Genomic DNA, 27,667 nt, shown 5'->3' with positions numbered 1-27,667 from the left:
TCTGGCCGAAGACGGGACCACCCTTGGCCCGGGCATCGGCCGTGCACACCCATGCGCGTCTCGCGCTGTGGGAGTCCCGCAACAAATTTAAAGCGCCTCCTGGCGCTGATTGATGATGCTGGTGTTGGGCGCCACGGGGGACTCTGGGAATTAGAGTCCCCGGCACCCGGCGCGATGATGGGAGTGTTGCAGTCCCGCGGACTGTTCAGGCGGCAAGCACTGCGGGGCTGCACAGGCAAGTAGCGGTAGCACAATGGTGGGACCCGCGCTGCGGGAGTCCTGCAACAAATTTAAAGCGCCACCTGGCGTTGATTGATGATGCTGGTATTGGGCGCTACAGGGGACTCTGGGAATTAGAGTCCCCGGCACCCGGCGTGATGATGGGAGCGATGCAGTCCCGCGGACTGTTCAGGCGGCAAGAACGGCAGGGCAGCACAGGCAAGTAGCGGCAGCACAATGGTGGGACCTGCGCTTCGGGAGTCCTGCAATAAATTTAAAGCACCTCCTGGCGCTGATTGAGGATGCTGGATTTTGGGCGCCATGGGGGACTCTGGGAATTAGAGTCCCCGGCACCCGGCGTGATGATGGGAGCGATGCAGTCCCGCGGACTGTTCAGGCGGCAAGCAGGGCAGGGCAGCACAGGCAAGTAGCGGCAGCACAATGGTGGGACCCCTTACTTAAGACCTTATAATCATTGACAGTGCGCAATATGAACTGACCTTCAGGGGTTCTCTGCCAGACTTACTAAGTACAACAATAAGAGCCTTGCAAAGGAATGTTAGTAGTATTCCCTCCTTGTGCGCCTCCTGATACACCTTGAGCAGTTTGGGGATGAGGGTCGCACCATAGGTGGAGTAAAGTTCCACTGGGAACTCGTCAGTGCCCATACTTTGTTGTGAACCACTTGGTGAATCGCCGCTCGCACTTCCTCTAACTGCAATGGATCCCCTAATTCTTGCAGTTGCAAAGGCATCACACGGGGAGGGCGGTAGGGTGCACGTCGTTCTGGATTTGCTCTTTGGTTGGCCCCAGAGGAGGAATACAATGCCTCCTAGTATTCTGCGAACACCGAGTTGATACCGGCTTGCGTATTGACCATGCTACCGGTGGCATCACGGATCACCCCTATCGGGGTTCTACGAGCTACTGACTTCAATAACCATGCCAGGATGCACCCTTGTTTGTCGCCGTCCATGTGTTGCTTGGGGAGAAAGGTTTTATAGTTGATATTTCTGAGTTGGAGTGTTTCATCCTTATGCCATTTTCACAATGCTGTAAGCTGTGCCCAGGCATCCACCATTGTCACTGCCTTTTTCTTGGCCACCTGCATTTGGTCCTCTATTGTCAGTAGACTGCAGAGGAGAGCTGCTCTAATCCCCAGGACGTTTTTATACAGTGCTCTCTGAAGACCACCTTCATCGCTTCCCAATCAGTCCTCCTGGTCTCTACTGGCCCCTCATTGTCCTCCAAGTACTGTAGCAGGTGTGTGCTGGTGGTTTCCCAAAAGACTGTGTCATTCAGGGCCTCCGACTTCAACATCCATGTTGGAATCGAAGCGCGCACTCTCCCCCATCTGAATGTAACCTAAAAGGGGCTGTTATCAGGTAAGGTCCATCACTGGTACTCTGATTGACCAACATGGGCCACAACTTGGTGTTACCAAAGACATAGTCTAGTCTGGTGTGTATCTGGTGGTCTGGTGCATAATAAGAGTATTCTGCCTTCTGTGGGTGTCCCATTTGCCATATGTCAAGGAGTTGTATCTCCGTCATCCAGCACCGAAAATGTTGTCGTACGTATGCCCTTTGTCCCCGGGATGTTGGGCACTAAATGATCAGCCTCCGATTAATGTATGCAATAAAAATCACCCCCCATATCCTGGGTGTTGGAGCATCCCTGAGCATGGCCGGTGACAAGGTGTCGAAAAAGTCACCCGGAGTGCATTTGGTGCATAGAGAGCACCACTAATAATGGTCTGCTTGCCAGCAAACCCTCCAACATCACTTGCCAACCCTCTGTGTCCATCACAACCCTGCTGTACGTAAAGTGTACCCCCGGGCTATCCAGATCCGAATCTCCCTGTGCGTATGCACAGTATCCATTCCCAAAAAACCTGTCCTCTCTATCGCTGGGTCAGCGTCTCTATTTCCACCCTCATGAGGTGTGATTCCTTAATATATTCTATATGTATGTGCCTCCGTCAGAGATATGCAAACATCCTGGAGTGTCTCACTGGCGTCGCCATGCCCTTAATATTCAAGCTCAACACATTGTAAGTCGCAGCCATAGCTGCTTGTCATGGTCCTTGGGTGGAGCATCCATCCTGCATGCAGGTCAATGCCCTCCACACATCCGCCTCCCCATTCTCTTCCAGTGTCGCTCCTCCCCATCAGAACACAGTCAACTGCAACACAACAATAACTTCCAAACCCTTGGCTTGAACGCTAACGTAAATCATGCCACAACCCCCTACCTCACAGTGTGCCAAGCAGCTACACCTTGATCCAGTGCACTATGTCCTAACAGTAAGTCTATGGGCGAGCAAGACAAGAAAACACACTTGTAGTCATAAGATAGGCTCCTCGGGGTCCGTGGCAGAAAGTTCTGGTCCGGGGGGGGGGGTCATCCAGGGCGCTCTGAGCCACCCCCAATAAGGCAAAGCAAGGAGCCCCCTGGACACTTACCACCTCTGCACAGTCACAGGTATGGCAGCTTTCGTTGTGGCGAGCCCACTAGCACGACAGAGCCCTCCTTCCCCGAGGCCTCTATAGCAGGTGCACAATCACCGACTCCAACTGTGTCTCAGGACTAGTATATCATATCTGTTTCTAAGCTCTACTTCCTAACTATAACGTCCCTGTAACCTTCAGGTTTTTCAGACAATATAAACATTCCCTGTAAACTTAATTTTATTACAGTAAACCTTCTTTTTTCACTCTTTTTTTTTCAATCAATATATATATAACAAATATATATAACATGTGGAGTGGTGTGGTTCACTGGTTAGAGGCGGCAGACCCGGGAGCAGAAGTCGGCCGGGACCAGGGTTCGATTCCCGACATGGCAGGGTCTCGGACCAGGGTCAGCGGACTCGATAATTCTCGCCTCGGTGCCCACTCTAACCAGGGGTCCCACTCGGCAACTCTGGGCATCAGCTTGCCTAATCTCCACAATGGCCCCCCCAACGCTGGGGATGCTTGGCTCCACCTTGGGGATTTCCAGCAGGGACCATCCCACAGGGAAAGCCAGGACGGGTTCCCCAGCGGTATACAGTGCCGAGATGCCCCCCCGGTGATTTGCGCGCTTTACAAAAATACATACATAATAAAGGTTACAGGGACGTTATAGTTAGGTTCACGATTTACACACACAAAACCATAGAAATTCAGCAGCTATAGTTACAGTTATCTGAAGGAACTATAACTCGAGCCCTAAGGTTACTAACTCCCATCCCTGCAGGCATAGTTTTCTCATAAATAATTTTTTTGCAAATGTTGCAGTGATATTACCAATGATGTCATAGAAGATGTCATGAATGATGTAATATGTGGGGTAATTAGCAGTGCATGGCGAGAGCGCAAAATATAGTTACCTTAGGGCACGAGTTATAGTTGTTTCGGATAACTCTAACTATAACTGGTGAAGTTCTAGGATTCTGTGTGCATAAAATGTGAACTGTAACCTTTGTTTCAGTGAATTTCAATGTTTTTTTAACTTAAAAGTAATATTTAATTATAATACGCTAGTCCAACATGATTTCAGTTCATTTTTTAAGGTGGAATTGCAGAGAAAACATATTTGCTTTGCCATCGCCAAGCCCAAGAAGTTAAGATCATTTGACTTTTACAGAAGTGGAGCTTCAACTGGGGCACAAGCCATGTTTGCATTTATAAGTGCTTCCCGTTGAGGTTTGATTTCTGTGAAATGAGCGTGAAGGCCAGAATGGAACCTCATTTTACCCAAGGAGAGTCCACAGTTTTACAGAAAATGTCTACCCAACTGGTGTACTCTCTGTACTACTTAATTAGTAAGTGCTACCTCCATGGGTTAAATGTCCAGTGGCCTTGTGCATGTAATCTTGGCAATGTGATTGTTCCGCGAGTGTCTTCGTCCACAAATCTGTTATAACATGAATCCTCGTCTAGAGAACGAGAGTACAAAGAGATGAATCTACACTAAACAAGTGTACTTCCTCTTAGCTATATAAAGTAGGAGTGTCTTTGTTTGGTGCAGATGTTCTCATATTCCTCTGTATCAAGAACGTGTCAGCAGAATCTGTGGGAAACACGCTCGGGCCCTTTGGTAAGCTGTTCATCCACCTGGGTAGAGGCGGGAAGTCCTTTGTATACTACTAAGAAAACCGGGATGGGGCCAAAGAGGAGGAGTTTCCAGATGTTTTTGGGCATTTGCATATTTAGGGTAATTAAAAGTAAAAACCTTAGACTCTGCTCTCACCGGAGACAACAAGAAAGAAGCCACTCATCACAGTCACTACAGAACAGATTGCGCTCCAACAGAGCAACGATATGTTCACCTCCATTAAAGATTTCAGAATGTTTTTTGATGTGGAGTTGCAGAGGAAACACGCTAGCTTTATGTTTACCAAGCTCAAGAAGTTAGGATCATTTGTCCTTTACACAAGTGGAGTTTCAACTGGGGCACCAGCTATAAAGAGGACGCCCTCCCCGGGCATATTTTTGCCCCAAGGACCCCCTCCCCCAGGGTACGGCCAGCTAAAATTGGGTGCCTTGGTGCCCACTCAAGGCACCCACCATGTTGTTCTTGGGGGCTCCTGGGGGAGCTCCAACACCCCTGCTGTCCCTGTTGGGTCCCCGCCTCCATTGGGAGCCAGAGGTGCTCATCCACGCAGGGAGCAGCAAGAAAATGCTGCTCTCTGCATGCGGAAACTATTTTTTTATCTGTTTCCCTGCCTGCTTCAACGCAGGCAGGGAAACTGATGAGCATTTTTCCTGCTCCCGCCCGCTGGAAGCAGACTTACTGTTTGATAGGAGTTTTAAATTGCTCCCGTCACGCAAGAGCAAACATGTTACATCCTGGGTGCATAGCTGAGCAGGCCCTGGGGGATGGGGTCCCCAAGGCCATTAATGGCTCCAAGAGGGAGACCGTGCAGCCCTCCTCCCCTTATATTGCACGGCCGGGCCCAGAGGGATGGGGTCCCTAGAGCCAATCGCCGCAAGGGTTTGGGTGGCGCGAAGCTCCACCACCTTTTACCAATTGGCCTGACCCTGGGGAGGTGGTGGTCCCCGGGCCGAAACTTGCCCAGGAAGGGGGCTGCACGGACCTACTCCCCATTTTTGTAAAGGAGCCTGGCCCCAAAGGCAGTCAGAAGAACTGTATATACATTTGTAAATTTCCTTTGAGCTTCTCGTAAGGTACACCACAAACAAGGGAGAATGGTGGTGAAAACAATGGATGCATGCAGTAAACACGATATCCACAAACTTGCGTTGCAGGGAAAAGGAGTTGGCGAATTTGATAGCCCATTGGAGGGCATAATTGTTTGGGATTGGTCATAGATTAATTGAACCAACAAGTTTTAATAATTATGATGCCACAAATGTATTTTTCACTGGAGGGATGGAAAACATACAATAGCAATGGGGAATAGAGTGTAAGATAAAAATGTGAAATCTATACTTAAATGTATCCACTGGAGGAGTAAACACCCGTCAGTTTTTGGTATCAAATATGTGCATTGAAATAGCATGTTCATAAATATCGCCAAACGCCAAAAAGCAGTTTTTCCCTGCTAACAAATATAACAGTGCTACTAGGATATGGAATATCGTAGTTTGGGGCCACCAAAGTTTATATATACTGTGTGAAAATATTCTATGGGGGGGCGTGGCCGAGACAGCGATGTGACCTGACGTGTCTCGAGCGAGCTCCGTCGCCCCGCTGCATTAATCAGCCTGTTACAGCGTAGTTCTTGGGGGGCATCCGCTCCTGGGGACCCCGTGCTATCCTGACCCTGCTGGTGCTCTTTCTAGCGGCGATCCACGGCTGTAAGCACGCCCGCGGCCCCTGTTCCAAGCTCCGGGGCTCCCGGGCTCAACTGTTGGCCGCCATCTTTTAGCAGGATCCTCTGCCGAGCCGCCTGACCTGCCCGCCAAGAGAGGGATCACTGCTGCGGACTGGGTGAGGCTCTTCATCGCTCCTCTACCTCCGGCGGCTGCACTCCATCGGCGGACCGCGACTGCGAGCACGCCCGAGGCCCCTGCCCCGAGCTCCGGGGCTCCCGTGCTCGACTGTTGGCCGCCATCTTTGAGCCGGGCCCTCTGCCGCGCCGCCTGACCTGCCTGCCAGCCACGAGAGGGACCGCTGCAGCGGGCTGGGTGAGGCGCCACATCGCTGCTACCCCTCCGGCGGCTGCACCACATCGGCGGAGCCCGGTTGACGTCGGCGGAGCCGTGCCGGAACTGCTGGGGTTGGGCGATCGCCGGCGGGACACACCATCAGCGGCCTGGGTACTGCACCTACGCGAGCCCCCGGCTTTGGAGGCGACGACGGGCCCCCGACCGGAGGGGTTGCTGAAGATCCCCCTGCCCGCGAGCCTGGGCCACGACTCCCCCGCCCACCGCTGGACGCCCTGGTGTACCGAGGTGAGACGCCCCCCCTCCCCTGCCGCCTCTCTGCGGGGGCCCGGCGCCTGCGGGGCCTGCCTACTGACCGGCCCGCCATTTTGCCCTTCTGGTGGGGGGCAGCTTCCCGCGCTTTGGCGGCCGCTGCTTGAGCACTCCCTGCAGCCTGGGGCGCGCGGGCGGAGACCTGGGGAGTGACCCTGAAGCTGCGTGTGGGTCAGTCTGGTACCCTGGGGGCCCGAACTTTGTTGGACACATCCCCTGGCCGCCCTGCCACCCCAGCCCAGAAGATCCGACTGAGCGCCGGCGAGGACACTAGGGGCTCCCGCCTTCTGCCCCCCCTGGCCCTGGGCTCTTCGCTGCTGGACGACTCGGGGGGACTCGCCTGGACACGGCCACCTGGACATCGCGCTGGGGGTGGATCCTAGCCCCGGCGGGACCACGAGACTGTGCCGGGCCGCGGCCCTTCGGGGGCCCTCCGCTTGTGGGATCTCCACCCGACCTGCCGTGGAGCACCCGCGACCGTCACCTCCTTGACGCCTCCCCGGCCTACGCGCCACCTTGTCCTCCGGGCTGAGCCTCATCACGGCCCGGATCTCTGCTGGACAATAATTGCTTACACGCGCCCCGTGCCCTGTCGGAGAACACACCGCCGACCCCAGCCCTGGGGTCTTGTGCTACTGACCGTGGAACCCGGGCTTGATCACCGGGGCGCCAGCACACCCCCCCCTGCACTACCCCACGCCGCCGACCAGGAGTTGTACACAGCGGCAGACGCAGGCCCCCGCTGCCCTTCGACGCCCTGAGTGGACCATGACCCGCGGCAAGGGGAACAGACCGGACCCCCCATCCACGACGACCAGGAGGGCGTCGGTGGCCTCCATGTGGGGCAAGGCGGGCTCGCCATCCTCCTCCGGGGGCCCCCCGTCGACATCCGAGGGGAAACCCCCAACGCAGGCTGACTCCCCCCCGGTGACGCAGGCCTTCATGTCCTCCTTCATGGCCGATCTGAAAACCGAGATTGGATCCCTCAGGACGGAGGTCCATACGTGCGTCAAAGAGCTACGCAGAGAAGTCACCGACCTTGGCGACCGGGTCGACGGCCTGAAAAAAACAGTGGATTCCCGCACCGAGGACCTGGAGCAGATCTGGCGGAGAGTGGCGACCCTTGAAGAGCAGCACATCCAGCTCCAGATTAAGCAGGAGGACTTGGAAAACAGAGGACGCCGCAACAACCTCCGCATTCGGGGCGTGCCACTCGGAGAAGAGGGGACTAATACCATGGCCTACGTGGCCCTACTCCTGCAAGAGGTGTGGGGCGAGGAGGACGCCCCCCCGCCGCGCCTTGACCGCGCGCACCGAGTCTTTGGAGCGGGAGGGAAAGCGGGCCTCCTTCCCGACATCGTCACTAGACTGCATTATTTTACTGAAAAAGAGGCCATCCTGAAGGCGGCTAGAGACAACCCTGACTTGCAGTACGAGGGTCACAAGATCCAGATCTTCCAGGATCTGGCCCCCACCACACTCCACAGGCGGAGGGTCTTCCGTCCGATCACAGAGAAGCTCCGGTCCCCGAACATTTCGTACCAGTGGGGCCACCCCTTCGCGCTCATCTTCAAATGGGAGGGCAAGCGCAGGGCCCTCCGGTCCTACCGAGAGGCGGCACAAATACTAGGCATGCCGGAATCCCCGGACCACAGCCCGGCTCGTCCTCCCCGCTCGGGGAAGGCACCTCCACACCCGGAATGGTCCACTGTGCGCAGAAGTCGACGATCTCCTCCGGTGGACGCACTCTCTGTCTCGCAGGCCAAGCAGGACATCATCGCCCACATCCGCTCCCTTGAGGGCGACCGCGAGGGGCAGGCCTCCCAGCTCCTCGCTTCTGGCTCGGAGGGTGGGGATCGCCCCTCAACGCCGGATGGCTGCTGATCGCTGCTGTTGTGTCACGTGCTACCCTGGGCGTTCGCTTGCCGACTGGGCGCTTGGTCTCACCCTCTTCCATCACGGTGGCCTGATCCCACTGCCCTAGACATGGACAACACTTTTCGCTTCTTCCAGGCCGAGCACCGCATCGCCGAGCTCCAGCGCCCTGTGGGTGCCTGACCGGGCCGAATGGACCCCACGGCCCGGCGCAACCCCCCCAAACTACCTTGAAGCAGCGGGGTAGACGGGCTCTGAGACGTCTTGTTTGAACACTACTTTCCCAGATCTCCGCTCCCTCCCTTTGTCCCGTAGGAAGTGACATTCCTGAGTTCGTCCTAACCCTCGGGTGGAGGATGTCCGATGCCTGGGACACTGTACACTGGGCCCGTTGGCCTGTTTTGGTTCTCTTCCCCCTCTGCACCTTTTCTTCTTTCTTTCTCTCCTCTCTTCCTACTTCCCCCTTACACATCCCCCTCTTCCTGTTCCTTCCCCGCGCTTGCGGAGGGGTGGCAGGGTGGGTCCTGCGGGAGTTGCCGCGCTTGCGACGAGTTGCCGCTTCTGCTGTCCCGCTCGCGGGGAGGTCTGCTAGGCCGGGATCTGTGCGACTCCAAACCCCCTTAGCGCTATGACAGCAAACATCCCTGCACCCTTGAAGGTCCTTTCCCTTAACGTCAAGGGGCTCAACTCTCCCAACAAGCGAAGACAGGTATGGCGCTATCTCCTGCACCACTCCCCCGACATTGTTCTCCTCCAGGAGACACACCTCCTCAGGGGAGACGTCAAACGCATGACACACCCTAGATACCCCACACAGTTCTGGGCATCCTCTGACACCAAGACGGCGGGGGTGGCGATCCTCTGTAGGGCTGGCATTAGGCGGGGACCCGTGAAACCCTTTAAAAGCACTGATGGGCGCTTCCTCCGAACCACGGTACAGATAGGCTGTGCACAGTTCACTCTGGGGTGTGTGTACGCACCCAACCAGTCGCAGGACAAGTACCTCCAGACATTATTGCGGGAACACTTCCCAATGGGGGCCGCTAATACAATACTGGGCGGTGACTTCAATCTTGTTTGGGACCCCGAGCTGGACCGCGCGGGCGCCCCCTTTAACGGCGCGGGAGCGATGTCTTCTACCCTCAAGACGCAGCTTTTGGACCTGGGCCTCGTGGACATATGGCGCTACCATAACCCGGGGTCCCGAGATTACTCCTTCTACTCGCATTCCCACCGGACGTACTCCCGTATCGACTATCTGTTTACCTCTCTTGAACTGACCCGAGACTCCTTAGCTGCTGCTATATCCGACATCTCCCTGTCGGACCACGCCCACGTGGAGCTGTTACTGCAGGACCCCCAGGCTCGGGCCGCTCGCGAACGCAGGTGGGTGCTCCCGCCGGGAGTCCTTCGAGACCCGGATGACGTTGCCAGCATCCGTGACGCCATAGACTCGTATTTCACCGTTAACGACACCCCCGACATGCCCTTTCACACAGTGTGGGACGCCTTCAAGGCCACCATTCGGGGCCACATCACTTCCTTGGCGGCGGCACGGAGGAAAGAGGTGTTCAAGTTGGAAACTGACCTGGCCAGCGAGATCAAGCTGGCGGAGGCCCAGGATCGGGACGCCCCCACTCGGGCGACAAAGAGAGCCCTTGCCAATCTTAGGGGACAACTTCGCGCCCTGCGCACTAACAAGGCGGAATTCTCCCTGCTGGCGCTCAAGCAACGGTATTATGAGGGAGGGGACAAAGTGGGTCGCCTGCTGGCAGGCAGACTGCGGGCGCGAGCCGCTAGGGCCCACATCGCTAATGTCAGGCGGCAGGATGGCACTCGTGTCACCTCTGAGAGGGCCAAACAGGACGCGTTCCTTGAGTATTACTCCTCGCTATACGCCGAGGAACCCACTTCTGCGGAGGCGCGGGAGGCCGTGCTCGCGAACTTTGAGGGATCCCCACTGTCCCCGGCGTGTGCAGCCGCGATGGAGGACCCCCTGCGGGAAGAGGAAGTGACAGAGGCCATAGGGGACCTCCCCGTGGGGAAAACCCCGGGGCCGGATGGCCTGCCATTGGCCTTCTATCGCCTGTTCCTGACCCAGCTCCGCCCACATCTATTGCGCCTTTATGGATCCTTCTCTGATGCTATCGGCCCGTCCCCCGATATGGGCATGGCGGAAATAGCCTTGATCCCCAAACCTGGGAAGGACCCCGACTTGTGTGCTTCTTATCGCCCCATCGCCCTCCTTAACACTGATCTTAAGATTTACACTAAGATCCTGGCCAAGCGGCTGGATCCACATATGCCGGGCCTGGTGAACCCGGACCAGGTGGGTTTTATACGAGACCGCCAGGGGGCCGATAATGTTCGCAGGTTGGCACACTTGGTAGGAAAGGTACACCATTGGAAAATCCCGGCCTGCCTCCTCTCGCTAGACGCGGAAAAGGCCTTCGACCGGGTCGACTGGACCTTCCTGAGGGCGGTCCTTGAGAAACTGGGCCTTGGTCCTACCATGATCTCCAGGTGCATGGCCCCTTACATTGGACCACAGGCTAGAATCCGGGTCAACGGCCAACTGACACCACCGCTCTCGATCCACAGGGGTATGAGGCAGGGATGCCCGCTCTCGCCGCTCCTGTTCGCCCTGGCGGTCGAGCCGCTGGCGGAGTTGATTAGGCGTACCCCTGACATCCATGGCATCCCCCACGGGGGGCGTGCTAACAAAGTAGCGCTGTTTGCGGACGACCTGATCCTTACTCTCACGAACCCTCGAGTCTCGCTCCCAGCGGTACACGACGCCCTCACACTGTTCGAGCGGGCGTCTGGCCTTAAAATTAACCACACCAAATCTTGGGCGCTTAACCTCACCATCCCCGAGGAGGAGGTCTGCCTGCTGAGGGAGGACACGCCTTACCGTTGGGCGGATGACCACATCAAATATCTGGGTCTGGACCTCACTCCTCGCCTCGACTCGTGGTCCTCAAAAAACTGGGCTGCTTGCCGAAAGGATGTCCTGGCGGACCTGCGGAAATGGAAACCCTTGATGGTCTCCTGGTTAGGGCGGCTCAACGCGGTCAAGATGTCGATCCTCCCCCGCATTCTATATGTCTTCCAGTGCCTCCCCACCCCGATACCGACTCACTGCATCAAGACCCTCCAACGCGACCTCACGTCTTTCATATGGGGAGGCAAACGACCCCGGTTCTCACAAAAAGTCCTCATGGAGCCGAGGGACAGGGGCGGCCTAGCCTGCCCGAATCTTCTCCACTACTACTGGGCGGCGCATCTCCGGTTCGTGATAGAATGGGGTGCACGCGAAAGCGACAAGCACTGGTTCCACATGGACCGAATGGTTACGGGGCGCACCATATGGGACCTGCCCTGGTTGCCGCGGGTGGCGCGCTCCAGAAGTGCGTACATGGCGGTCCCCACGAGGACGGTTCTTGAAGTATGGGACAGAGTGGCAGTGTCCAAAGGGCTGACCACGTCCCCCTCTCCGCATACCCCCATTGCCGGCAATCCGCACTTTCCCCCTGCTGCTCAGACCCGGGCGTTCGAGAGCTGGACTCTGGGAGACTGCAGGGTTGCAGGGGATCTTTTTCTTTGTGGGTCGCCTAAATCGTGGCTGGACTGCAAAGAGGAGTTCAACCTCCCCTCGACTGCTAGCTTGCAGTACGCGCAGCTGCGCCACTGGACCTCGGGAGATGACATGTATCAGGCCGCCTCCAGGGCGCACACTCCATTTGAAAAGTTGGCACGCTCCCTCGGGGGACTGAAACGACTCATCTCCCAAATCTACAACATCTTGCAGCATCCCACCACTCCGCCTGCGCATCCCTACCAAAGGCAGTGGCAGACGGCAACTGGCACTGAGATCACGCCATCTCAGTGGTCTAGGCTCTGGAACGACATCCCCAAATCCTACCGCAGCATCCCGCAGAGGGAAAATGCATACAAGATGTTAACACAATGGTACTACACCCCCCTGCGTCTAAGCAAAATGTTCCCTGCCTCCTCACCGCTGTGCTGGAGGTGCGGCACTGCGACTGGCGATTTCATACACATCTGGTGGTCGTGTCCTGCCCTGGCTGTCTTTTGGAAGGAGGTCCTCAGTCACATTAAGGAGGTGTTGGGTTTTCCCCTCCCTGAGGAGGTTTGCACACTATTGCTGGGTATACGACCCCCCACACTTAAAGCACTCACGCGCAGCGACTGGATCCTCACCCTCCACATGCTAGGCGCTGCCAAGCAACTTATTGCACTATATTGGAAGCGGACTGAGGCACCGCCGATAGCTTCCTGGTTTGTGCGCCTCTGGCAGGTCCTGACCATGGAGCTGCTCACGGCACGGATACAATCAAGGGGGGTGCGATTCAAGGCAGTGTGGGAACCCCTCGTGCGTCACCTGTGCTCCATAAGCTATGCCCGCCACATGCCTCCCAGGCTTCGCGCTTTGCAATTGTTCGAGGATGCCCTCATCCCCGCCGACCCAAGCAGACTAGGCTCATAGTCACTTCCCCGTCTTCTGCCTCTTGTGGGCGACCGCAGATACACCTCCCTGACCCCTCTCCACCTCACCCCTGCTTTTCCTCTTCCGACTTTCTCTTTTTCCTTGTCTTGCCACTCTGGCTTTCGCCCCCCTTTTGGGGCAGTTTGGCCCCTGTTGGGCCTTTGTTAATGTGACACCGCTGCTCTCCTTTCCATACGCGCCTCCCCCGTACTAAGGCACACTGCCAGCACATGGCCACCTCTTGCTTTCTACTCCCTTAGGCCACGCGGCCGGCCCCTTGGGGGTTGTAGGCAAGGCGCTGTGTTTAAGAATTCCACCCCACGTGGCTACCTACTCCTATTATTGATTTCTATCTGCGCGGCCGGCCCCGATGAGGGGTTGTAGGCTTACCGCTGTGTTCACAATAAAAACAGATTTGAAGAAAATATTCTATGGCCACCGTGTTAATAATAAGAATGTAAACTGGTTAAAACTCGGAAGTACAACTCACTGGTGTAGTCCGAGCAGATACACAGGAAATGACGTAATTAGAGTTTCCTGGAAACTGAAAGTTTAAAAAAGTGAATAATCTTGTGATTTGTTAGCCGCGAACAAGGTATTGGGACATACCGGAACTCGTGGGCTAATCTGTGTTGGCTTTAAGAAAAATATGTGATGAATAAATTAACATTGTGATAAAAATCCTGCTGGTGTGCGACCCTATTACTTCTCAAACGGAGGTTTTGGTGGACATATATATATATATGTATATATATATAAATATATGCAAAAAAGAAGGAGAACTCTGGGTAGTTCTCAAGTTTAGGTGGAAAGCCGCTTCTGTTAGAGCACTCTCAACACCAGCGACACTCTAGATCTGCTCACCTCAAATGCCTGTTTTTCTATCAAAGTCTTTAAGCATAGGATTAGCGCAGAGCTATCCTCGCAGAGATAGAAAAGGACAAAGGGCCAGATGTAGGAAGCCTAATACCGGTCGGTAACGGCCGAAATTAGCGAATTTTGGGCGTTACCGACCGGTATTAGGCTTTTCAGATGTAGGGGGCCAAATTGTAGGATTCGGTAATTTACCGAATCGGTAATTTAAGGAATCGGTAAATTTCCGAATTCTTAAAATACCGATTTGGTAAATTACCGAATCCTTAATATAGGGAGCACTCAAATGAGTGCTTTTCTCATTTCAGGATTCATTATTTATCACCAACTACAAGTTGGTGGTAAATATCGAAAACCGTGAAAAAAGCAATTTTGTGCTTTTTTCAACTGTGCCATGTGGCAGACATACATGCCCTTAGGGCATGTATGTGTGCCACATATGCACCCATGCACTATACAGGGATGCAACAGGGTGTCAATGTGACACCCTGCCACCCTTGTAAGTCTACCCCATATTACCGATTCGGTATTTACCTATACGGTAATTCTCATTCATTCCTCTGGGCCCCCAGGCCCATAGGAATGAATGGGGAATACCGAAACGGTAAATACCGAATCAGTAGTTACCGAATGTTACCGATTCGGTAAAATTTACTGAATCATTTGCTGCATATCATTTACCGATTCTAAAATACCGAATCGGTAAAATTCGGTATTTTAGAATCTGTAAATGATATTTACCTACATCTGGCCCATAGTCTTTTCCCATTTTTACAGCAAAGTCTTTAAGCATAGGACTAGCACAGTGCTGTCCTTGCCGAGATGTAAAATGACAACAGCCATTTATCACTCCAGGCACAGTATTACAGCTTTGAATCGGTAAAATACCAACTCAAGCCAACCTGAAATGAATAAAAGCAACCCCTGACACAGTGTTTGGCTCTAATTAGAGCTCTTCAGAGAGGTATAGCTTTGTCCAGACACAAGAGAGCACCCAGTATAAGTCAAAACACTAGTCCTATGCTTTAAGACTTTGCTGTAGAAATGGCAGAAGACGTTGTCCTTTTCTAACAGGAGCGGCTTTCCACCTAAACTTGAGAACTACCCAGAGTTTTCTCCTTATTTTTTGCATAATTCATGCGTCACTCTATGCCTGAAAGGGGTTTGTTTTGAATTACACATTGCAGTACTGATGAGGTGCCAAAATCCTTCGGCAGACTGGTAGCATGCTAGACCTTAGTTTGTGTATAGTTGAAATGTTATGTGGCTTCTGTTTAGTCTCCATTTTAGTTTCTCGTTTTAACTTACCATCATTTTTTAATGCTGGTTTGCACATGTTTTTCATTTGCTTCGGTGGCCGTTGCAATGAATCATTTCTGATAGCCCTGTTGCCCTTTATTCTGAACATTTAGTTTCAGGGTCGCACAAAATCAATCCATAGTGCATTGTTTTATTTTCTATGCTTGTATGGAGAGGACTCTTCTCGTTTAGTCTAATTAAAATGTTGTTCTACACCTCTAGCACAGTGTGATAAGCTTGATGTTTTATAATAAAAACTGCGTCCATGGTGAAGTCAGTGATAGGCTCACTTCCTGCCAGATTCATTGTGGAATGCTGCGGAGAGCTGTAACTGAGATGCAGACATGCTGTTCCTAACCTTCATCCTGAAAAAGAAGACAACTGCACACTCAGACGGAGGTGCATTCAATTCATGAATGCACTGAGCTCAGCTCTTTGACATACAGTACTAAGGTATGGGGTTAGGTTATTCCAATTGGCATAGCAGATGGGTACTCTCAACATGCTCTCTTTAGCATATGGAATTAGTAATAGGTAGGAGTAACTTGAGTAACATTATAAATAGTTAACATGGTTGAATTGTTTTTGTTTTTCAGCATTCTAATAATGATTTTAACCATGATGTGTCTCATCTTTCTAATAATGCAGTTCATGTTTTATATACAGAGATTACAGCTTTTAACCCCTTCACTACGGCGGCTATTCTGCCGCAGTGCTAAGGGGGCGGGGCGGAAATACGGCGGGCGCATGCTGGTGACGGAACCGCTCCGTCACCAGCGTCGGTTGCGCTGTGCTTGTGACGGAGCGGTTCCGTCATGGCCCGCCCCGCTCAATAGAACGCTCAGCGCAGGCGCGGAATTCGCGGCGAGCGGGCCATGACGGAACCGCTCCGTCATCAGCACAGCGCACCCGCAGCTGATGACGGAGCGGTTCCGTCATCAGCATGCAACGGGTTAAATAAACGTTTGAAAATGCAATATTTTTCTTTGTGACACTTTGGGCATGCAAAAGTGACAAACAAAAGGGTTAGATCTGTAACCACGATTTTGTTAGGAATCCGAGAGTCATGTTCTAGGTTATTGACAACATATATAACTCTGTAGTTTTCAGAATTTAGATGCGGTACTGTGAGCTAGCCAAACAGATCAATATTTACTGATTATATATCAAGACAGTCTCTGTATTATGATGTTTTGTTGTTCTATATGCTCAGTCCTACTGGATTCGTAGAAACCGTATAACTGCAAGAGTGTAGGTTAGCACTGTGGCTTATGTAGAAAAGGTTTGGCTGGTGTGGTTGATAACCAGAGATGTTTTTTGTGTGATATATGATGTTGTGTATGGCTGTGCAATGGAGCAAAAAAGGATGTAAAATGTCATTGACAGCGTTTTTTCTGTTTGGAATGATGTAGGAAATCAAGGATGACCCAAGTGGATAGATTTGTGGTGTTATGCTTTATGTTCAGTGATTGCTCTTATTGTGTCACTTAGAAAGTGAAGCAGTGCTTATGAGTAAAGTCGATAAAAGGAGAGGTATAGTTGAGTACGTTGCATGAAGACTGACAATTAGAATCACTGAAAGGCTATAAAATATCTATAAACCTAGAGCTGATCACTATAAACCAGTATCTAGTGGGCTGTTACACATGCATATAATTATTGATTATTAACCCTTATTTATTAGGAGGGCTCTTACACATTCACCTAATTCTTTATTCTTAGTTCTTATTTGTGTGCATAATCTTTCTTATTTTTTAACATATGTTAAGATACTTGCTACTTGAGAATTCATAGTGCTAGAATGTCATATTACTGGAAGATGGACACAATATAAATGCTGATAACACAGCATAACATCAGTGGCTTCTACTTGTGTGTGCTATAGAGAAAAATAACATGAAAGTCCATTCTTGTTGAAATTTCCTACAATTCTCTGATGAAACACACTATTTGTCAACATAACAATAAAGGGTGAAAAATATGTATTGACCAATTTATAAAGTGTAGCATTGTAGTTTGATGTGTGGGTCTGTATAGGTGTCGTCCTTAACTGATTCTATTTAAGGTCACATTAGAAAAGGATGGGGTTATTGAAAAAATCATGGCAACGACAGAGAAGAAACAACATGTGCATTAAAATTCCGCTCACTTTCCAAGCAGTATGGAATCTTGAGAGAGCCATCGATGTATGTGCAAAGTAATACCAAAACTAGGGGGCTTTGAGAGCTGCTTCTGAATCTCAGCTTTTGAAACATGCACAAATTATGCAGTAATTACCTAAGTCTATTTCCTCTCTTATGAAATGGCACCAATGGACATACTCGTTGCTGGGATCGAAAAGTCTTCTGAGTGGTGATGGACGTGTACCCCAGCCCTGGGTGCCCAGATGTACTGTTGTCTGAATCCCTAATTTCTGATTTTTGTTGCCATAGACAAACACGGATCATGTGTGTCCCCACTGACAAAGGCCTATCTCACAGATTACGGCTCTTGTTAAGCAACACAAGCATATTGGTGGCAGCATACTATGTAATGATCAGTAGAAGTGAACAGGTCCTTTTTAGGTCTCACCTAGGCAGCGTGCATGCGCTCTCTAGGAGTGACCTTTAGAAATCGGTCAGTTCTTTTTCAGCGCTCGTGCTTGTGCTGGCATCCACCTTGTAGGAGCACGCAGGGGCGAGTGCGCTAAACACAGATGTGCCGCGAGCCGCTGCTCGCTCTCGCAAGGGGCATGCTGGCACAAGCACGAGTGCTTAAAACTCGCTTATTTTCAATTTGTTGATTTCAGCACAAGTGCTTAAAACTCGCTTTTTCTACTTTAATCCAATTCCCTCTTCACAGTACTGCTGTCAGTCCAGGCCTCTTTGAAATGCACTAGCGAGTTTTGAACTTAAAAGTCCCATTTCACCTTTTCATTCTTAGATGCAGGGAAGTCACGGAAAGGAAACAGATTGGTTGATAACAGAAATCAGGCTTCAAGACCTCTTTGCTCTCTGATGCACAACCTGTAATTAACCATTGGCGGCCATTCATCACAAGCTCCGCCCCATGTCCATTAATGTTAAATGATCTAAAAGGTTAATGTCAGTCTCTAGCAATTGCATATACGTCAGAAATGATGTACTATGGTCCTTAGGAAGGCCTTTAAAAAATAAATTTTATTTGGAACACTGGTTTGAACTGAGTGACCGCGTGACCCCTCTGTCCCGCCTCCACCTCCTGTCCCTCAGTGCAGGAGTCAGTTATTGCAGTCCTTGGGAGAAAATGCATGGCATATGCCATTGGTGCCCGGTGTAGCATTGGAAACAGCACAGCATGGCTACTGCCTTTAGATTAACCATGCGATGTAGCGAAGGATATCAATTGCTCAGCACCCTGATCATCTATGCGAAATTAACAGTAAAAATTATAGTAAATACACCATGCACGTGTTCCTTTGAGGATGCGAGTAAGAGCAAGACCAGACACAAAACATTTTTGACTGACGTTTTACGTGCCCTTTGTGGTAAGTAAACAGTGGTTGCTTGGTACAAGTATTATTTTTTATTCCTGAGTTTTATATAGCGCGAACTTAACCCAAAGGTATCGGTTAACAGTGCACTTTACAAGAGCACCCGTTTTGGCACACAAGGACACTTTCATTTTTGTTAGGCACGGACGGGGAGATTAAGTGATTTGACCAGAATCACAGGCTGTTGAGCGTCATTGCCGAGACTCGAACTTGGTTCCCCAAAATGTGAGGTCTACCGCCCTAGCCCTTAGGCTACATCCTCTCCTTTTGCCATGGTATAATCGAAGCACATTTCCAGAAGTGGTAATGTGTGACAAGAATGTTTGTGCATATTTGTTGTGTTGCTTTTTGTTGTGGTGGTGATATATTGTGTTGTGTTTTTGGACTGTTGTGCTTTTTTCCTGCATTATTGTATAACGTTGTGTTTGCTGTGTCGCATTTTGCTTTGACTGTTTTGTTGTACGCTGTTGTGGATTAGTTGCGTTATGTTGGTTTGTGTTATATTATTGTGTTAAAGTCTGTTGTTCACTTTAGAGAAGTCACTAAATCCTGCTGGGTTTACAGACAGGTGCAGCAGATTTTCTTAAGATGTGGGTCACAGACAAGCATTTACCAATGTTCGGCAGGGATAAAATACTGCAGTGCAAGGTAAAGCTTAATGCATAGGAGCATCAGCCCCTCAGTGCCCTGAAACGGCCTAGGGGATGTTTAGCGCTTTATAGAACTTCCACATAAAGAAATGAGCATGGCGCACTGGGTAGAAGACTGAGAAGAGGGGCAGCAGGAGTAAGACCGGAAGTCTCTGTAGAAATCGAGGTACAGAGGCATTCCGTGTTGCAGGAAGTCACGACTGTGGCTAGCAAAATTGGCCACATTATTACCGGTGCATAATAAGCGGAGGAGTTAGGTATGGCAGCATGAGCTATGTGAGTGACCCTACCACCGACGTGAGATCCGAGGATTTTGTTGGTGGAAGGTGGGGGCACTGACTGTAGTAGAATGTAGTGTTGGCTTATATGTATGTGTAAAAAACTCTCCTAGGCAAAAACAACAATATACAAACAATACTTTGTGGAGGACTCAGGGTGAAACAAGGAACTATATGTATAGAAAATATATTATTTTATTCAGTATTGCAAATATATGTAATTAAAAATTCAGTCAAACTGAACAATACAACAATAAATCTTAGGAATCAATACAACTCGAATGATCCGTATTACAAAAACATAACATATGAATATAATTAAAAATCCTTCGTAAAGGTAAAAACACAGTAGTAAATTTGACATTTACTACTGTATTTTTACCTTTACGAAGGATTCCTAAGATTTATTGTTGTATTGTTCAGTTTGACTGGATTTTGAATTACATATATTTGCAACACTGAATAAAATAATATATTTTCTATACATATAGTTCCTTGTTTCACCCTGAGTCCTCCACAAAGTATTGTTTGTATATTGTTGTTACTGCCTAGGAGAGTTTTTTTGAAATATGTATTTTCCCTGTCCTAGGATTTGATTTACTTAGAATTCAGGGGGCCTTTGATATTCACTAGCGTGTTGGCTTGTATGTGCATGTCGGTGGCAGTGAAGCTTTACCTTCATTTATAATGTGCTTTCATGATAACTATGTGTAGAGGAGTGAGGTCCCCCTGACCAGCAGTCAGTGAAAAAGCGACCACTCGAAGTTACACTCTGGCAGTGCAGTAAATGTGTTCTAGCAGACGTGTGTCTCCCCCTAGTGCATTTGTATGGATTTCTTATTCACACTCTTGCCGCAAACTCTTCTCGCTGTCCCTGGCCTGGTGGTGAAATGCTTGTTTGCATGGAGATCCTCCCGCCCTGCGTGAGAGTAGGCGTGTGTGCGGATCTTTCTTGGTAATGATGCTGTTACTTGAGAGAGGTACAAAAGGGGGTGGTGATGGACGGAGCATCTGAATCAATCAAACACTCACACCCAGTCAGCTTGGTAGTTTGGTCTGCCCTGTTCCCATGATGCACTGGGCCAGGGTCAGACTAATTTGCATATAGCCAGGTTCTGAGCTGGGATGGTGCAGTGAGCTAAAAAACGGTGATGGATCAAGGCCTGATCTTTTGACTGGGTATGAGTGTTCTGTTTAACTCAGATGCTCTGTCCATCACCACCCCCCTTTTCTGAATCGTTTTGGCCACTATAGGAGAGGCAGGGTATGCTCAGACATGAGTCCCTTGCTCACTGCACCATCAGGATTCAAGCAAGCCGGGCCGAAGACGGCTGCAATGCCAGAAACCGGTCCCCGGAAGCTTGTTTCCTTTCCAGTAAAGAATTGGCTTGGTAGTTTGGTCTGCCCTGTTCCCATGATGCACTGGGCCAGGGTCAGACTAATTTGCATATAGCCAGGTTCTGAGCTGGGATGGTGCAGTGAGCTAAAAAATGGTGATGGATCAAGCCTGATCTTTTGACTGGGTATGAGTGTTCTGTTTAACTCAGATGCTTTGTCCATCGCCACCCCCCTTTTCTGAATCGTTACTTGAGAGAGGCTGCCCAGACTTGCGCTTGAGGAGAGAATCGGCTCCTGCTTTGTGTTGATTGTAGTAATCGACCCTGTTTAACCCCTTCACTGCGGCGGCTATTCCGCCGCAGTGCTAAGGGGGCGGGGCGGAAGAGCGGCGGGCGCATGCTGGTGACGGAACCGCTCCGTCACCAGCGTCGGTTGCGCTGTGCTTATGACGGAGCGGTTCCATCATGGCCCGCCCTGCTCAATAGAACACTCAGCGCAGGCGCGGAATCCGCGCCGCGCAGGCGTGCCGAGCGGGCCATGACGGAACCGCTCCGTCATCAGCACAGCGCGACCGCGGCTGATGACGGAGTGGTTCCGTCATCAGCAGGGGAGGGGTTAAAGGACCCCGGGTGCTTTTAGTAGCACCTTCTTCGCAGCCGAATGCTGCAGCGGAGCACTTGGGAGCTCGGCTGCTGATGGCTGTGTACGCAAGGTTCTTGTGGGTGTGCCTGTACCTGGGAAGGACACTCGCACTAGCTTCCCTTTGATGGTTGCTTCGTCTTGCCTGTTCCTGTCTGCGGTGCGTAGTATAATGTCCCAGCCACTGAGCTCTGCACAGGCGATGGGATGGACATGTTAGGTGCCAGGGGTTGTTTTAGAACCGCTACCCTTGGTCTGATAGCGGCCAGTCTTAGGTGTTCTTGTGAAGTGCCCCAATGGCCTCCGGGTTGAGCTAGGGCTCCAGGTTTCAACAGCCGCTGAGGTTATGCACAGAGTGATCCCGCTGGCCAATTCATCGGTGGCGCCAGCGCCTCCTTCAGGTGCAGCATCACTGATGCTTTGAACCAGGCGTGCGTGCTCGCAGGCAGAGACACTGGGTGACCCTTAACCTGGCCAGTCTGAAAATTAGGGGACCAGGCTGCTACTTTATTTAGGTGAAATTCCACACCTGCTCTTTGGACTTTGACTTGTAGCCTGAATATATTTAATTACCGTAGGGTGTTACTATTCCATTCAGCTTCTGAATTCGGATCCCAGAATAGCCCTTGGACGCATTGCTGTGGGTCTACCGGTGGAGAGTCAAGTGTACAAAGCTCTGCAGTAAATTATACATTGTATAATATACCCATCTGTATCCATTGACTGCCTCCGAACCCGTAAGCTAGGGCACACACCTGATATGTTGCCTGCAGTACTTGAAAGGGACACATCTGTCCCTTTTTATAGTAAACTTTGAGTCTCAAGCCTTGAGATGACCCAGTTATAGAGTACTCCTCCAGTATTGCCGTTTTATGGAGTGTTCAACCTTTCTTTCCTTCGTTTGTTGGATAACGATAGTATGTACCTCCAAAGTGTAGTGTGTTTCTAAGGTAGGCTTCCGCCATGTTATATGCATCGCTAGCAAGGCATGGGAAATTTGCATTGCCTAAGTTCTAATTTGTGGCAAGAGACGCGGAGTTGAATTTAGGGGTGGTGACGTGTTACTTGGGTCTGTGGGATCTAAGTGTGAAATCGTTCCAGTGGTGGTCAGCCAACCTCTTCAGTAATATGAAGAAGCATGCTCTAGGCACGAAGAAGAAGAAAGTAGAGTCAACATAGGTATATCTGAACTTCTAATTCTCACCGTTCCTAATAGTTGCTATATCGAACTTCATGTAAAACATACCGCACCCATTTCACCGTAATTTATTAGACACAAATAAATCGTTTTCACACACCTCTTCGTCACACAAAGGGCCATAACAAACTAAGCTTTAAGCCTGTAGGCTGACAGCCATCGCCAGACCCCTTGGTTTTGTCAATGCTTTTTTATATGTCCAGTGCGATATTCAGTAAGGGAGAGAACCTTTGTAATGCAAGCTTGCAATTAGCAGAATGTTGAATTGCTTTTGTTGTTGAAAAATTAAGCTTAGCTACTTGTGATTAATTCCCCTGGACACGACCCTCGTCTCTCCACCACGCTGAACAGCTAAGCCATGCCCTGCCTTTTGTTAACAAGAAAAGAAGCAATGTTAGCTAACAAACATTGTCAAAACCAATAGCTCTAGCTAAAGACTTATAAAGCGCGAAAGGCAAGACCTATTTGCTATGCCAATGCTTGTTAACGTGGGTCAGTGGAGCGAGGTCTACAGGCTCACTTTTTGAAGATCCGCTGTTGTGTGTTTAACTCACCCTTGGTCTACATCTGTTAGATGTGAAGTGCTAAGCAGTGCAGTAGTGGTGACTCTGAAGTGGTTGCACATGTGCCTGGGAAGGGTACAGTACAGGGATAGAGCAGTGCTGTGCCATGCGTGCATAGTGATTGCATGCACTGGGTGTATGCCTAACTGCGAGGAGCGCAATACATGAATGATGTAGTACTATGCAATGCATGCATGGTGTGTGCATGCATTTGGAATAAGTGTACCTGTGAGGAGTAGTCCATGAAGGGTTTAGTATTGTTCAGCGCGCGCAGTTTGAACGTGTGTGCTCGCTGTAGGTGTGCCTTCAAGTGACACAATACAGAAAGGCTCCAGTACTTAAAAGCACTGAGCAATGCATGCAGAGTGAATGCATGTGTTGAGTTTATGTGTGCACAATACTAAAAGGTAACAGTGCTGGACAGTATGTGTGCTATGTACAAACACTGACAGCAAGTGTGCCTGCCTGTAATGTTACATTATATGGAGGACCCTGTGTTCAATTGTGAGAGGCCCAGGCCTGCCTGACGATGACATGAGTAGGTAGAGGACTCCGACAGACAGATTTGTGTATTGCTGCACACCTGTGAACTGGGTGGGATACACTGGAGCAGGGAGTGAGAGACTTCCCCTGTACATGGCAAACAGTGCTCTTTAATTCAGTTATAGATCACAAGGAAGGATCCTGGAAACTTTTTAGGATGGAGGTGGGGCTGATAAGAGAATTATATAGAGCGGAATTGTGAGATTAAATGTTACTGTGGCTAACATCCAGGTGTGAAATCTAGTCACTCATGTGGCCTGTGATGTGGGACTATCAGCTTTAGAGCCTCTCCTACAGGGACAGGTGGCTTTTCAAGAGAAGGAGGGAGAGGAGTAATACATATTTTAAAAGAAGCATAATTCCAACATAAAACGTCAAAGTTCCAGACCCTAAATCACATTTGGTGTCTAGAAATGCACTATAAATATGGAAGGTAGGGATGGGCTGTGTGAGGAGGGGAAGCCCTGCAAGACTTCTGCCAGTGACCAGGACTGGGGGTCAAACATGCTAGTCTCCCCTAGGGAACCCAAGATGACCTGCTCTGGACCAAGGAGCTCCGGCACATGCCTGCTTGCAAAGACCAGAGTGATCTGTGAGTAGGTGGAGAGCGCTGGTGGGAGCGAGGTCCAGCGAGGAGCCCCGTTGAGTGGACTCCTAGGGCAAGTTGAAAGGAGATGGCCGCTGCACTGATCGGGCCGTAACCCATGTGCATACTCAAGTAGGTAACCCCCTTATGCCAGGAGAAGCCATGAAAAGAATTCCATGAGGTAAGGGCGTCAGCCTCTGTGGCACTTTTACGGTGAACCTGTATGCCAGGAGGGGCTGTCTTGGAGAGAAGGGCTGAAGCTCGTCTGACACCGTAGCAGCAACCCTGTATGCCAGGAGGGGCCGCCATGGTAAGGACTGCCAGTGGTGTAGCAACCCCTGCAGTGGAGTAGCAACTCTGTGTGACAGGAGGTACTGCCAGGAATAATTTTGGCATGCCTGATCAGGCAAGAGCCTGTGAACTATGAGCAGCACTGAACCGTAGGTCATCAGGAGCAACAAGGACTGCAGCTGATCTGACCCCTTGGACCGAGTGAGGACGTCATGGGAACATTGTCCCCCATGTCCCTCAAAGGGATCAAGATGAGGCACATTGGAATCAGTCCCCCTTTAGGAAGCATGGACACTTACCGCGCAGGAGGTGCGCAGAAGCACCTCTGGCTGCTGCCAGAGCAGAACCGTGTAGGCTAGAGGTGAGCCTGTGCTGGTTGAGTGCTGCTGCAATGCTTGCATGCAGTCAACTCAACTAAGGAGAACTGTTGCACGCTTCCTTTCTGCTGGAGTGGGTAAAACTTGTAACAGATCTATCAGGTCCTCTTGAGGCTCACTCCTGAAAGCGTTGAGGCGCTACAACACTTTTAATTGTATTTGAAAAGTCAGAGGGGACTCATAAGTTAAGGCCTGCTAGTAAGCATTCCCTGACAGGAGCCAGTGAATGGGGAATAATTCTGATCACATTGCGAAGAACAGGTAGGGCAGGGACTTGCGACTGAAACCAGGGCCGGACTGGCCGTAGCGGGCACCGGGCAATCCCTGGTGCGCCACACAGGTGGGGGGCCAGTTTGGGGCTCCTGGGGGCCGTTTTTTGTTACAGGGCCGTTTTTGCAAAATCGGCCCTGTAACAAAATCGGCCAAAAAACGACACTGGCAAAGAGCTTGGCGGCACCCACAACCCCCGGGGGGGAGGGGGTAGAGCACTTTGCCAGGGCCTGTGTTGGTTCCCAGTCCGGTCCTGACTGAAACACTTGTGCCCCGACCTCAAGGGGGGAAAGTGTTGTTGCCAGTGAATGTCATAATATTCCTTTTTCTGAGTAGACAATACAAATATAATACTTATTTTTTAATTATAAAAATAAGCATTTGGCTAGACATTGATTTATTGCTCTGCACACTCTGAGTTATGAGCCACGTTCACCAATGAATATCTACACCTCCTCCTCGAGGGAGCCTTAGACTGCTGGTCAATAGCTACCATTTAGATGCAAGTGCAGAAGGAAACTTGTCCCATTTGCTCAGGGTCCATAGTAGGTTGGGCCCGGGAACATCTGGAGTAAAATGCCTCAAACCCCATGGTTTGGCCCAGTAACCCATGCGTGTCTCGTGGCCTTTTGCAAGGAGTTCCGACTCTCGTCATGGTCAATAAACAGAACTACGAACGCTATTTATATTTTCTATACATCCAACAACGCCTGCAATGTCATTAACCATGAACCAAAATTGGTGAACACAGTCGGAAGGACAATTGTAAACAATCTGGAGGCGATCATACCATATTCGATTGATGATACAATCCATGACCATACTGTCATCATGTCTTTACCCCACCAATACATACAATAAACATCAACGTTTAAACAAGTAAATGAGAAGATAACAAACATAAATACTAAATGTTAAATAAGGACCAAAGGAATCTGATTTATTGCAACATACAAACGCTGAAACTATACTAATTTTGTGAACTAAATTATATAAACAAATGCATCTCACACATTCACCAGCCTTTCCAGGGCAGCAGATCACTGGAGAAGCAAATAGCAGGACATTTTCAGCAGTGCATGTGAACTATATGATCGAATATTCAAATAATCTATATTTATTCCACACAGAAACATGTAACATGTCGATATGAGTGCCCAGAAGACGCAAAGGACCCTCTGCAGTAGGCACTTCCATTACAGTGCTAATGGATTGTGGACCAGATACACTGGTGTCGCGTATGTAATGTTCAGCTTGGCAATTGTCAGTAGCATTACGATAAATTATGCAACATTTGGACAATAAATCTAAAACAGAACTAGGCAAAGTGAAAACCTATCGAAACGGTTGAGCATGCAGGGATGAGGGCTGAGATGCATGTCACTCATGGATGGAGTCATCTTACCTTCCTGCGGCACTGATGGTTTTCCTCTATATAAAAACGTTTTGGGGAGAAGCAGAGAGACGCACAAAACAAGTCCAGACACCAACGCAACTTTCTGGAAAGTTGACAAGGTCATTTTTGCGCCGAAGATAAGGATTGCGAAGAAGGAGACGCGTAGATAATAACATTGGCTGCAGCTCCGTTACAAATAAGCAGCCACAATAGCAGAACAACAGAGCCAATGGTTTGTTTGAAGGCAGTCGCGGGGAGAAGGCTGCCTCCGCCACGCAATACAAGGCTATTTTCTATTGGTCAGTCCTAAAGCCTCTTCATTGGTTAGTTATTCCTGCTTGACAGACGTGCTGCTAAGGTCCGTGTAAATGGACAGATGTAACTGTACTTAGGACCGATTGATCTGGCCGCACCGTTTCGGATAATTAATTTTGAAGAATCACATATAGCGTCATATATCTATTTTACCATTAATTTAATAGGAGCTGCTTGCTTCGAAGAATGACAAGTTTTCACATAGCCTCTAAGACATGAAAAAATAATACTTTTAGCGCTGTTTGTGAGACACAAACGTCCTGCTGCTTTTTCGTGCTTATTTTTTGCTACACCGTTCGCTGATGCACGGCAGCACAAATATTATGGTGACTTTTTCTTAAAATTCTTCTGAAATACGTAAGACGAACCTGGAAAAATGTCTTTTAGGAATAAAAAAATAGTTTTCCTTAGCATAAATGCTAACTGAAACACGCTTTAATGATGCCAATAGTTAACTGTATGTGGAGTCAAAGGGAAGGCATTCACAGAGGAGGTTGAAACATATACA

General features: G+C 50.2%; 1 protein-coding gene across 1 annotated transcript in view; it reads right to left on the bottom strand.

The window, feature by feature from the left end:
• RIC3 (RIC3 acetylcholine receptor chaperone) overlaps positions 1-27,051 on the bottom strand; it is a 190,325-nt gene extending 163,274 nt beyond the window's left edge. Inside the window, exon 1 of the mRNA XM_078681006.1 lies at positions 26,854-27,051. Coding sequence (XP_078537132.1) covers positions 26,854-26,968 — 115 coding nt within the window. The 5' untranslated portion in view covers positions 26,969-27,051. The remainder of the gene's footprint in view (positions 1-26,853) is intronic.
• Between the last annotated feature and the right edge of the window lie 616 nt (positions 27,052-27,667).

This window comes from Lissotriton helveticus, chromosome 3_1 (genome assembly GCF_964261635.1).
Source record: "Lissotriton helveticus chromosome 3_1, aLisHel1.1, whole genome shotgun sequence".
NCBI classification, from domain to species: domain Eukaryota; kingdom Metazoa; phylum Chordata; class Amphibia; order Caudata; family Salamandridae; genus Lissotriton; species Lissotriton helveticus.
This window is presented reverse-complemented; position numbering and strand designations above follow the sequence as displayed.